General features: G+C 34.2%; 2 protein-coding genes across 5 annotated transcripts; one reads left to right on the top strand and one right to left on the bottom strand.

Moving 5' to 3' along the window:
- The first annotated feature begins 742 nt into the window (after nucleotides 1–742).
- LOC117930984 lies at nucleotides 743–5,057 on the top strand. Of its 2 annotated transcripts, XM_034851814.1 has the most exons (7): nucleotides 744–1,031; nucleotides 2,439–2,480; nucleotides 2,863–2,990; nucleotides 3,350–3,515; nucleotides 4,145–4,207; nucleotides 4,284–4,364; nucleotides 4,475–5,057. In XM_034851814.1, the coding sequence occupies exons 3-7, from the start codon at nucleotides 2,875–2,877 to the stop codon at nucleotides 4,730–4,732; spliced, it is 684 nt and encodes a 227-aa protein (XP_034707705.1). In that variant the 5' UTR covers nucleotides 744–1,031; nucleotides 2,439–2,480; nucleotides 2,863–2,874; the 3' UTR covers nucleotides 4,733–5,057. The 2 variants fall into 2 exon arrangements, with proteins under 2 accessions (XP_034707706.1, XP_034707705.1); XM_034851815.1 differs by lacking the exon at nucleotides 2,439–2,480 and having other exon boundaries at nucleotides 743–1,031.
- A 219-nt stretch (nucleotides 5,058–5,276) lies between these two features.
- LOC117930985 (vesicle transport v-SNARE 13) lies at nucleotides 5,277–10,633 on the bottom strand. 3 transcript variants are annotated; one of them, XM_034851816.1, is made up of 6 exons: nucleotides 10,484–10,633; nucleotides 10,066–10,228; nucleotides 7,856–7,914; nucleotides 7,574–7,762; nucleotides 6,837–7,007; nucleotides 5,277–5,672 (listed from the first exon to the last, which is right to left on the bottom strand). In XM_034851816.1, the coding sequence occupies exons 2-6, from the start codon at nucleotides 10,157–10,159 to the stop codon at nucleotides 5,520–5,522; spliced, it is 666 nt and encodes a 221-aa protein (XP_034707707.1). In that variant the 5' UTR covers nucleotides 10,160–10,228; nucleotides 10,484–10,633; the 3' UTR covers nucleotides 5,277–5,519. The 3 variants fall into 3 exon arrangements, with proteins under 3 accessions (XP_034707707.1, XP_034707708.1, XP_034707710.1); XM_034851817.1 differs by having other exon boundaries at nucleotides 10,066–10,222; XM_034851819.1 differs by having other exon boundaries at nucleotides 10,066–10,182.
- Nucleotides 10,634–11,725: the final 1,092 nt, after the last annotated feature.

Genomic DNA, 11,725 nt, shown 5'->3' with positions numbered 1-11,725 from the left:
AAAGTACAAGCAAACACCAATAAAATATGATAAAAAAAATTATAATAAGAGAGAAGAATCAAAAGTCAATTGTTGAGAAAGTGGGTAAAATTTAAAGGTGTATTAGATTGATTGAAAGGTATTATACAGCAAGGAGATACATTATTCTATAAAAAAAAATTATTCTTGAAAACCCATTTATAATATTTTTAACTTGATTGTTGTAAAATAAAAAACTAGTCGTCAAATATCAATATCGCTTACGAACTTGAAAAAATCAATTCAAAGTATTTTGTACATGCAAAAAATACATCAAGAAATCTTACTAAATCATCAATAAACTTGAGTCTTTAACTTAAGCATCAAGGTTCGATATGAACTTAATGACCATATTGACTCTTTTTTTCCAAGTAGAAAACAATATTTACAACTTGTTTTTAGGGTTTTCGACTTACACATTAGAGAACTGGTATTGATCATACTGCAACGATCTTGTGATGTGATTTTCTTTTTGTTTTTTGAAAATAGACCACATAGGTTAAATATAAAGCATTTGAGTTATTAAAACACTTCATGATCTTGAATAAATCAATTAAAAATATTTTCTACGTAGAACAAACCTTACCAAATCTCAATAAAAAGCCCTACTCAAGCTCATCTTAGAAAGAAATAAGGAAAAAAAAATCCATTGAAGAATATTTTCCAAACTAAGTTATAATGCCATTTACACTATCTATGAGAACCAAGAACATCCCGTACCTCTCTCATTAAAAGGCAAAATTGAACGAGTGAATATGGAAACCAAAATATATGATTTAAATTACTAAAAACAAGCTTAAATCTTGAAAAAAATGAACTTCAGACACCTATGATCGCATGTCTCATGACGAGGCATTCAAGTGTACAGAGTGCGTCTCTCCACGTAGCTGCCAAGCCCATACAAAGGAATCAATTCAGCAACTCTGATGAGCGTCTCAAGATCGAAGCGGTGGAGACTCTAGGGTTTTGCCTCTGCCCCGTCGTTTCCACTGCTACTCTGAGTCCTTCTGAAGGTGGTTCTTGTGTTTTGCTTGGAGGGTTCAGTGTTTGAAGCTGTAAAATGATGTTTTTCCTGAATTTTTTGGGTTTGCCTCAATTTGTTTTTTCATTTAATGGGTGATTCTTGGGTTAGGGTTGGATCTCTCTGAATTTAGAACTTCTGGGTACGGATCATGCCTGTGTTCATTGATAGGCAAATGAGAATGAGTGTGCATGTCGGTCTTTAGCTTCTGATCGAATATGGTGATGATTTATCTAATGGGTATACTTGTTTTTGTTCATTACTGTTTGATCTTTTATGGAAGATGGTTAATTCTCAGAATTGTTTGTAATGTGTGTGTTTGTCTATGTATGTGTTGGAAAATTAAGGCATTTGTGTTAGTGATTACTTGCTGGAGTTTTTTTTTGTATAGTCATGTTGTCAAGTCTAGCAATCTCTTCCTGTGGTTGTGGACCATGAATCTTCTAATTCATAGGAAAATGAAAATGGGTGACACCATTCTTTCTTTAGCTTCTCATGACTGGGATGATGCTTTATATGTGAGTTTTTAGTCCAAAACTTGTTTGGTTATTTTTTGGAACATGGTAAATTTTCAGAATTTCTTCTCATGGATTCCCTTTTTTGCAAAATCATTAGTGAGTCTTGCTGGAGACTCTGTTTGGGTGATCATTATGGCAAATGTAGCATTTATTTCTCTCCTTCTTTGGGCACAAATGATAGAAGAAACATAATGCCACAACACTCTCTATCCACTCCTGGTTGATGGGCTTTGGTAGATGGTCCCTTTGCAGCAATTTATGATGTTATAGGAAATTGGAAATGCATCCGTTTGGATTGGAATTTGGTTTTATATATGATGGACATGTTGGAATTTTTTGTTTGTGAAGCCTCTTATATGTAGACAGAGATGCCCTGAGAAATTGACATGATGTTGTGTTAAGTTGGAAGGATTTGATCTGTGTGGGCATTTGTAGAGTGTAAGAAAACTCCTTTTGGCGTTTTCGGGAATAGATTATGCTGAGAGGACTGCAATGTGGAACTCTATAAATAGGCGATGTCTATGGGATTTTTCTTGCATAGAAAGTTGAGCTTTTGCAATGAATTTCCATGAGCCTGATATATTATGGCTGGTCTTTCTTTGCATGCTGTTTTCTTACATTTATTTAATATATATAACCAAAGTGCCAAAGGGACAAAACCTTGTATGCGGTTAATAATTTTGTGTTCTTGTACTTTAATTTCTATTTAATTTTTGCCAACACAGTACAATAATATATTCAGAAATTTTTGGAAATAAATCAATCTAATAATTTAGTTGATATAGTGTTTGTGAGGGTGCTTTTCCTTGTTGCATCTTGGGTTTCAGTCTTTCTGAACCATTCAAGAGTCCTTTCTGATGTTTGATATGTTTGTTTGACAGTGGCTGTTTGCATCTCACTCTCAGGCTTTTTCCTTCATTAGGGTATTTTTCGTTTACATACACAACAGCTCTGTTTTTATTTTTTTTCTTGTAACAAACTTCTCATTGTTTATTAAGAAGCACAGACACGTGTTTGTGGGATTCCATGATAAGCAAAATCTATTTGCAAGCATCTTGGATGGTTAAATTGTCTGTACGTAATCTCTATGATTGGCGCTATCTAAAGTGTAGAGTTCGTTACTTTACACTTTTGTTTTTTAGGATAACCGAACAGAAATTGCAGTTGAGATTGGACAATGAAAGACCGCAACTGCAATTTCTGTTTTCAAAATCACAGCAGTAGTATCACATGGAAACCATGAACTAGAGTCAATTGTTAATGTGATTTATGACATTCAAAAGCATGTATCTATCTTATCTGCAGTTCATATTAATCATGAAGCGGAGGCGCACTAGAATCACTGATCTGAATGACGATGTCCTCACGCACATCATGTGCTTCGTTGCTGATTCACCCGATGGATCTGTGGATATTGCAAAAACTATCTGTGTGTAAGACTCTAAACCTTAACCTTCTGCTTAAGCTATCTGTGTGTAAGACTAAACCTTAACCCTCTCCTTATATTAATTACATTTATGATGGCTTTTCCTCCTAAAATTTCACATTGTGAAATTGCTGAAGAGGATGTAAAACTTGGATTTGACTCACTATATGACTTAGATGTGACCTAGTATAGGATAATATATATTTGTTTGCACCAGGAGTGTTCCTGGATTTCTCTAGTTCTTCTTTCGCAGAATAGCAAAAGAAGTATTTTGGTTTTGCACCTTTGTTCTAGAAGGCAAGTAAGTTTATTGCCTCTAGGGCTGAATATAGGTAGTTTTTAATTCTAGTAACCTTCAAATTACAGATGTAAAGCGTTTTGGAAGCTTTCTGAGGACCCAATCGTCCTAAAATCATTAGCTTTTGATGAAGATAAGCTTGATGATTTTACTGGATTGTTGTGGGAGCCGAACGGCTTGTTGAACCGAAGCGCACAGGCTGGGAACGTGAAAGCTCGGGAGATCCTAATTAAGGTAGTTTTTATCTAGTTATTCTTTTTTTCTGCAGATACCTATTGAATTCTTGATTTATTTTCTCAGACAAATGGGTAATAAACCTGTGTTTGTTATAATGTCTCCTCACAGACAAAAAGTTTATGGAAGTATCAAGAAGATAGTTATACCCAGCTATGATAATGGTTTCTCATAAGTATGTTGGTTGGGAACTTACGCATGAATGTAAGACTTTGGCATAATAATATTTATTAAGGAGTGGGTTGGAATATTTAAAAGTTCAGAAATTTTATTTATGGATTTTATGATGAATCAAATTAAAATGTCCCATTTTGTTAAGTTGATTTCTCCAAAGCTTGCTATGTTTGATATATACATATCTGACTGGAATGCGAATGTGTAGACCTTTTAGCTTTACTGTCTTTTGTGAAACCAGTTATATGCTATATTTATACGTATCTTTTCCTATTATTGTCCAGCATTCCCAAAGAAATAAATAAATAAATAAATAAAATGCTACCATTGTGAATGCAGAAAAATAGGAAAATGAATGTATATTGCTCAATAAACTACCTCCTTTTCTTTGCCTACTAAACCGTTGTTTTATATCCTGAAACTTTTGGTGACTATGTATTAAAATGTACATGCAGGATGTGAATGAAAGGCTGATGGCGACGACTGTGAGGGCAAGAGCTATAAAAGTTGCTGAGAAAGTAAGAATTTGATTTTCAGGGTTTGCTCCATTCAGTAGTAGTTCAACTTGTGAAGCTAATTGATTTGTACATGCAGACTATGTCACTGATGATGAGGGCCTTTGATACTGTTGTGGCTACGAGGGCAAGAGTGAGGGCGTTTGAATCAGCCATCCAGGTAAAAGTGCTTTTAAATCTTGTGCAACATTGGTTTTTTATTTGCTTGGGATTTGGATACTTTAATAAAACCATACTCGCAGTTTTGCTCATTAATGTGTGTATGTGCAGGACATTGTGGACATGGTTGATTCTGTAGAGGTTGAATGCAAAGAAATAATGGAGCAAATGGGGCGAATGGGGTACGCTGCAGGTGGCCCCATTATTCCAGTTGCTCCTCATACTGCCTATGCTGCTTATGCTGCCTATGCTGCTTATGTTCCCGATGCTCCAGGTGCTCAAGATGATCCAAATGCCCCAGATGCTCAAGATGCTGCCGGAGCTCCCCATGCTCCAGTTGCTGAGAACCTTCTCCCCAGGGAGAACTAAGTTGTAGCTCAGAGTCTAGAAGGACATTTTAACTTCTGTTTCTATGTTTATGGTAGAACAACTTTTTCAAACACACGTTTGTGTGTGTTTTGTCTAGATGAATCCCCAGCTACTTTGCTTAATGTATATACTGGGCTTTGGTGTCGACCCACGTGAATTGCCATGGCTAATGCTTTGCAGTAACTTTTTCCGAGCTAACAGCAAAGAAGAAAGTCTCCTGACTTCCAGTTGTTGTGAAAGGTTCAGTTTGGAAACTGGAGAGGAAGATGGTGGGTTGAACTTTGTAGCTCAGAGACTAATGAGTAAATTTTAGCTTTTCTCTTTATGCTTATGTCCAAATTGCTCTTGAATCCCTGCTGTCTTGCTGAAACAGCAAAGAAACAAGTGCGAGGCTCACAGTTTTGACAAAAACTGGAGAGCAGAGCGGATATGGAGTTCCAACTTTGAAGCTAACTTGTGGATACTACAAGCAATTCATTCTTTCTAATCAGGTTGAATTCCTGTTCCAGATTAGTGTTTTTGCAAAGAAAATCAAACAAAATAGTACACAGAATGAAACATGACTTTGTGGTATTTCAGATTTGTTCCCAACCAAAACAAAAAAAAAAACAAAAAAACAAAAAAAGAAAAGAAAAAGGTGACAGTAGATTAATCAAATATCCGGAAGTTGGCACTCAATGGCAAAATAGCAAACTCACAAGATGAAAATGAAAGAGATTAGAAGGGGAAAAAAGGGAAGCTCATGTCTCTTGGAAACACACAAACCAAAAGAGGTTAACAGTCGTGGCTATTTGGAGAGTTTGAAGTACAAGATCAAGGCAATGACAACAACGAGGACTGCAATTATGGAGCCGATAATCCACTTGTTCCTGCTCATCCTCCTTGACATGTTGGTCAAAATTTTCTTACTTCTGCTAACGTTGTCATCTACTCCATGCAGCTGCAATACAAGAATGAAAACCCTCAAACAAAGATAGTCTAAAAGGCATTCTATTCTGACTGTTGCTGCTGCAAGGTAAAGTTTATGAACCATTGATGCATAGCACAATTGTATTGACCCTGCTCATCGGTTTTGCTTTTTCAAATGTTAATTAAGAGGAGCTTCTGAAGAACATTAATGAAGAAAAGAAAGACGGAGGCCAAAAAAAAAGGAATTGAAAAGTAGAAAAGCTCTTGATAGAAACTTCAATGCTCTGTTTGAATCATGGAAAGAGCTAAGGAAAGCCAAAAAGAAAAAAAAAGGAGAAAGACACCAAGTTCTCTTGTTTGTTTTAATATGGAAACTAGGGAAGAAAGTCAAATGTAATGAAAATATTAAAAAGCTTATACATTTCCAAAATTTTTAATTCTTTATAAAAGAGGAAATAAGAGAAATAAATTTGAGAAGCACGTGAAAAAAAATTAGTGGGTGTTTTAGACTAATAATTTTTCTTCTTCAATTTAAGAGCACTCCTCTCAATGTTGTTCAGCTCGATTGGTATCCAACGTGTAGATCAAAAGGGTTTGGATGACTAGGAGAGATACATTGATTAGGTTTTATTAGAAGATGTGTTAACCCTCATGGAGTAATGAGATACTCTATATTATATTTCCTCATGTGATACTATACTGATGTAAAGGCCTCCTTAATATATTGAAGGAGTTCAATCATACATTTCTTATTTAGATTTTGTAAATTTGGAGAGAATCCTTTCACTTTTTCTTTCCTTCCATCTTTACCCTCTATTTTCTTTCCCTCATACTTTCTCTCAAACTTTCCAAGATCCAAATGGAAGCATAAATTCAGACTTCAAATTTGGATCCAAGAGTAGGGAAAGAGAAAACATGAAGGAATCTCAAATTATCTTATTTGATTTTTCATGGAAAATATGAAAGAAAATAAAACATAATGAAAATTATTTAAAAACTTGTAGATTTTCAAATTCATCATTCTCTAAATAAAATTGGAGAAGGGTGCAAAAAGAGGAAAATTTTCTTAAGCTTAAAACTTAATTTTTATTTTCCTTCACTTGTTCTTTTCCTCCCCCTTTCCCCATTAATTTCTTTCCCTCAAACTTTTCAGTATGCAAATGAAGCCTAAATGGGACCTTAAGAGGAGGAATACCGTGTCATTGGCATGTAAGAGCGATTGTCGTTGTTGATGCAAATCTTGAAGAATTGAAACACCAAGCTCTTCTGTCTCCAGCATGGTTCTTTTACTTTCCTTAATTCTATCACTGGACTGATTTAATCTGTCTGTTGACATCATCAATCGTCCTCTTTGATTAGCCGATACCTATTACATGAACTCAGCATCAACAGATTGTTCCACAAATTCAAGATGGGGACTTCCAGAAGAAATTCCTTAATATATAAAATAACCATAAATGTTTGAAAAGTTCTATAAGCAAATGGAGTTCATTAAATCAGAAAATATAACTGCCAAAATAAGAAGCAAAAAATATGCACTAAAAAGATACATAAAAAATGGTAGTAAAATGGGTAATCATGTACAGGCTTACAACTTGGATGCCCAATAGCCTTTTTGGCTCATATTTGTGTTTGACATGAACAATAAAGGAAATTTTATGAGTGCCCCTAAAGCTGCTCCATCTATCTTGTCAATTTATAGAGTCAGTGGATAAAATTGCCACAAATTGATGGCAAAGCAAGCTATTAAATATAACTTAGAAACAAAATGCCAATGACAATCTGGAAAACAGTTTTAATGTTGACAGCGATGGTAATCTATTGTAGCAACTGTAACAATATCAACCACATATTTTCTCAAATAAACTAATCACCAGGGCATTTTAAAACAAGAAGCATGACAACAAGGAAGCTAAATGGATTCAGACATACCGACATTGCATCAGCCATTCCTGATTCTAATAAGTCGTCTCGGGCAGCCTGATTTGAGTTAGCTGATGCAATTCTTTTAACCTCACTTTTCAAATTGTTCAGATCAGATTTGTATTCCCTTAGCTTAGCAAGAAGTACAGCCTTTACATTCGGCTGCAGACTTCTAGCCTCAAGGTCCATTTTCCGTATCTGGAGAAATATGGGCAAAGCTCACATTCAACCCCAAAAATATGGGGAAAAAAAAAAAAAGAGATTAATTTCTGCAACAAGCAAATACAGTACCAGAGAGTCTGCTTCATCCAATCCGGCTTTTATTTCAGAAATTTTTTGCCTCTTCTGCTCTGCAAATCAACAAGAAGTTGCACAATCATAAAACCACAGCCATAACCAACATGAAAATAACAAAAAAAAAAAAAAAAGGGAAATAAAAGAAATACTAAACATGCCACTTTTTTTCTGGTCATGAAGATAAAAATTAAAATTAAAATAAAACTCAACATGCTACACAATTTTTTTTTGAGAGCGAAAACATGCTACGCAATATAAGAATGCGTATAAACCCCCAACAACCAATTACAACATGATAAAATGGTACTATAATCCATCACATCAAACAATAAAATAATATCTCTTCTATGAAAACCAACATTGTGTGGACTCTGTTAAATGAGTTTAAGTGCCAATCTCATACAAATATTTGAGATTGTATTTTCTTAGTTTGACAAGCATAAAGTACAGTCCACCACAGGAGCATAGAGAATGCCTTATTTTGTGGTAGATAAAAGTAAATCATTGAGAGGTGGCAGGTGCAACCCATTTTAGATGGCAAGTGTATTAGAAAGGACCCAACAGGAGCCAGAAACAGGGGAAACAAGACAAAAAATTGCCCCTAATTTAGCTTGTCTACATAATCCACCAGAACCCCTACTTACAGCAACAATCACTTTTAACCTGTATTAAAGTAATGCCCATGAAAACATAAAATGGGAGGTCAAAAGAAGTGAGACAATAACTTGTAACTGTGACTACCAGAAGAGGGAATGTTAAAACCATGGAGTTTATCTTGGTAGTTAAGAAGTCCTCTTCATAAATCATTTTTTCCCTCTCTATCCAATATGCACCAATCTACACAGTGGGGGGTAGCACTCCAAGTACACTTTATTTCTTGCCCACAAATCTTCTTGCAATCCCACCAAAAGCTCTCAAACCAATCCTAGGATCACCAGTTAACTCCAAATATGACAAAGATAAAGGACCCTAGCTACCAATCCACAACACAATGCAAAAGAAGTTACAGATTACTCAACTATCTTATTCATGCAATGCCAGGTAGGCAAAACTTGGTCCCTTGAACAAGCCAATGACCAATCAATTGTGACTTGCGAGAATTCCTATATTTCAATGTCCAAAAAACAAAAAAAAACAGCCTTGTAGGACAGGGCAAAGCACCACACTTCCTTCCAAGGGAAACCAAAGTAAGCCCCAGTCAAAGACCTTATTAAGCTCATTAAGTATTTCATTGTAAATTTACACTCAAATGATTAGACGTAATATCATTAAATCCTATATATTAAATTGTTCTCAATGTTTTGTAATTACACTGCTGCACCTCAAATTCCTAATTTCTTGAAATTGCCAAATCCAAACTAGCTATAAATTTTATTCTCAACGTTTTCTAATTACTAATTACACTGCTGCACCTCACATTCCTAATTTCTTGAAACTGCCAAATCCAAACTAGCCATCCATGTTGGATTTTGACACTGGGCCAAAGGAAGAAAGAGAAGAGGAAATTCTTTTGCATATCAAGAAGGACAATGATGATGGAGCAGATAATTTAGTTTCAAATGTATATTAAAAAAGACATTAGATTTTGGTTATAAAATGAGTTCAAATATTCATCGACAATCCTTTCAATGAGTCCAAATAAAAAACTGCAATCCTTTTTTATTTTTTATTCCTCCTTTTGATGATCGGATAAAGTATTATGCTGCGTTGTATAGCAATTCAATTGTATTTACAAGACCTACATTACAAAACTAACAACAAAATACAGAAGCTAAGGAATGCCACAGATACCACAGGATTTAGAAAAAAGAAACCATCATGTAGAACTTTAAAAGCAAGAAAAAGTACAGTGGCCATTGAGATACAATATGTAAAGAAAAAAAATACAGGCATAATGCAACGAGTAACACCCTCCAATGATTCTGGACTAGGGTAAATTACAACCCTTTAAGTCTCCATGAAAATCCAAGATCGAAATTCCAAAAAAGTCAGTAAACCAATGTATGGCTGCATGCAATTGCGCCTTGCAGTCCCACTGTTCGGTTACTTTATAAAACAATTGAATCGAAAATGGAACTTAAGTTCCTCAAAATCAGAATATCACCAATCCTAGCATAATTAAACAACCAACAAAATGATAATTCATCTGCATTCTGCATGTATTGACAAAACGAAAGAAAAATCAGATGAGATTTTCCTATTACCTCCATCCAGAAGACTAGCTGTCGTACACTTCTTGGACAAATTGGCTGAAAGCTCACAGTACTGGCGCTCGTATCCATCAAATACCTCACCCATCGTCTTCAATTCTCCACAAATGACTGTGCAATCAATAATCCACACATTCAATCCCACTCACTCCTGAAACTAATCAAACTTTTTAATCAAAATCACAAAAAGCGCCCTCTATTTCTACAAATAATAACACAAATTTTCAGTTCGCTTAAAAAATATCTCCTCGCAACTAGAATTTGACATTTTTTTTGGGAAAAGATAAACCCTAATTTGATCGGAATCATGAGATCATAAGAGGGAGGTACTCCATTCCTAGTAACAGTCACATGATTATGAATAGTTGAAGAGACCGATTGGATGAATCACTATTGAATAACTGGAGCAGACCTGAGATGATGAGAAAAAAAGAAAAAGAAAAAATCAAGCTCAAATCTCTCCGGAATTCAGAGAAGTTGCCGGAAAAGTAGCCTGAGTCCGGTGGCGATGGATCTGGAGTTGATCAGGAGAAAGTGGTAGTGCTTTTCAAACGACAAGCTCGTGGGCTTCGACCCACCTTGTTAATAATGCGAAGCTGAATGATAACCCTACACGCTGGGGTACAGTAAAAAAGTAACCTTCCTCCTATGATTGACAGCTGTCTGGATGGGTGAATGAGGCATAGGCGCATTTTTGCTAAATCGCCAGCACAAAATTATGGGACACATGGATTTAAATTTTACATTTCATATGTAAAAGCAATTAGTTTTCAACTCAAAATCCATTATTTTATCCATATTTATCTTATTTATTTTCATTTTTAATTCTTTTTCCATGCCTTCCATTACTTCTTCTTTTGTTAAAAAAAAAGTTATTACCTTCTATTAATATCATTTTAATTGAAAATAAAAATTTTATTATCAAATAAAAACAAAAAATATCTAATATAATTCGTCATGTAAATAATGTTAACGAGGTTACAAATCAAATAGAGTTAAATTATTTGGCTTCAATTATTATCTTTTTATTTTTAAATTTTAAGTGTATCTTTTAATATTTTAATATTTATTTAATTATAAACGATAATTAAAAAAAAATCTAATATGACTCATCATGTTAACATCAATGTTAACGAGGTTACACATCTACTAAAGTTAGATTATTTGGATTCAAATTTTATTTTATTTTTCAATATTTTGTTTTTATTTAATTACTCATAGCTTGTAACTGAGTTCTTATTTAATTTTAATGATTAAAAAAAATGAAGTATTTTAATAATAAACCTTGGATTGTTTTTACACTATTTTAATCTATGCCCTTCATTTATAGTTATATTCATATAATTTATCTTTCTTTTAATTGTTATATATATATATATATATATATATATTATAATACAATTAGTTAATCATAAGTATTTAATTGTATATTAACCCTCTTTTTTTGGGTTTAGATTTTGAGTTCCCCTATAGGATGGATAGCCAAATTATGAAAAGGTGGCTCTAGACTTTTCACCGAACCAAGATACCATATTGAACAATCAATTTTTCGAAAAACTTAAGGTTACATGATTTATATTATGCTCCTTAACAATTTTGTTTAATCATTCTTCACACTATAGCCTTGTTTGGGATAAGGTTTGTTGATTTCATG

Source organism: Vitis riparia, chromosome 14 (genome assembly GCF_004353265.1).
Source record: "Vitis riparia cultivar Riparia Gloire de Montpellier isolate 1030 chromosome 14, EGFV_Vit.rip_1.0, whole genome shotgun sequence".
NCBI lineage: Eukaryota > Viridiplantae > Streptophyta > Magnoliopsida > Vitales > Vitaceae > Vitis > Vitis riparia.
Note: the sequence above shows the minus strand (reverse complement) of the source record. Positions and strands in the feature narration are given on the sequence as shown.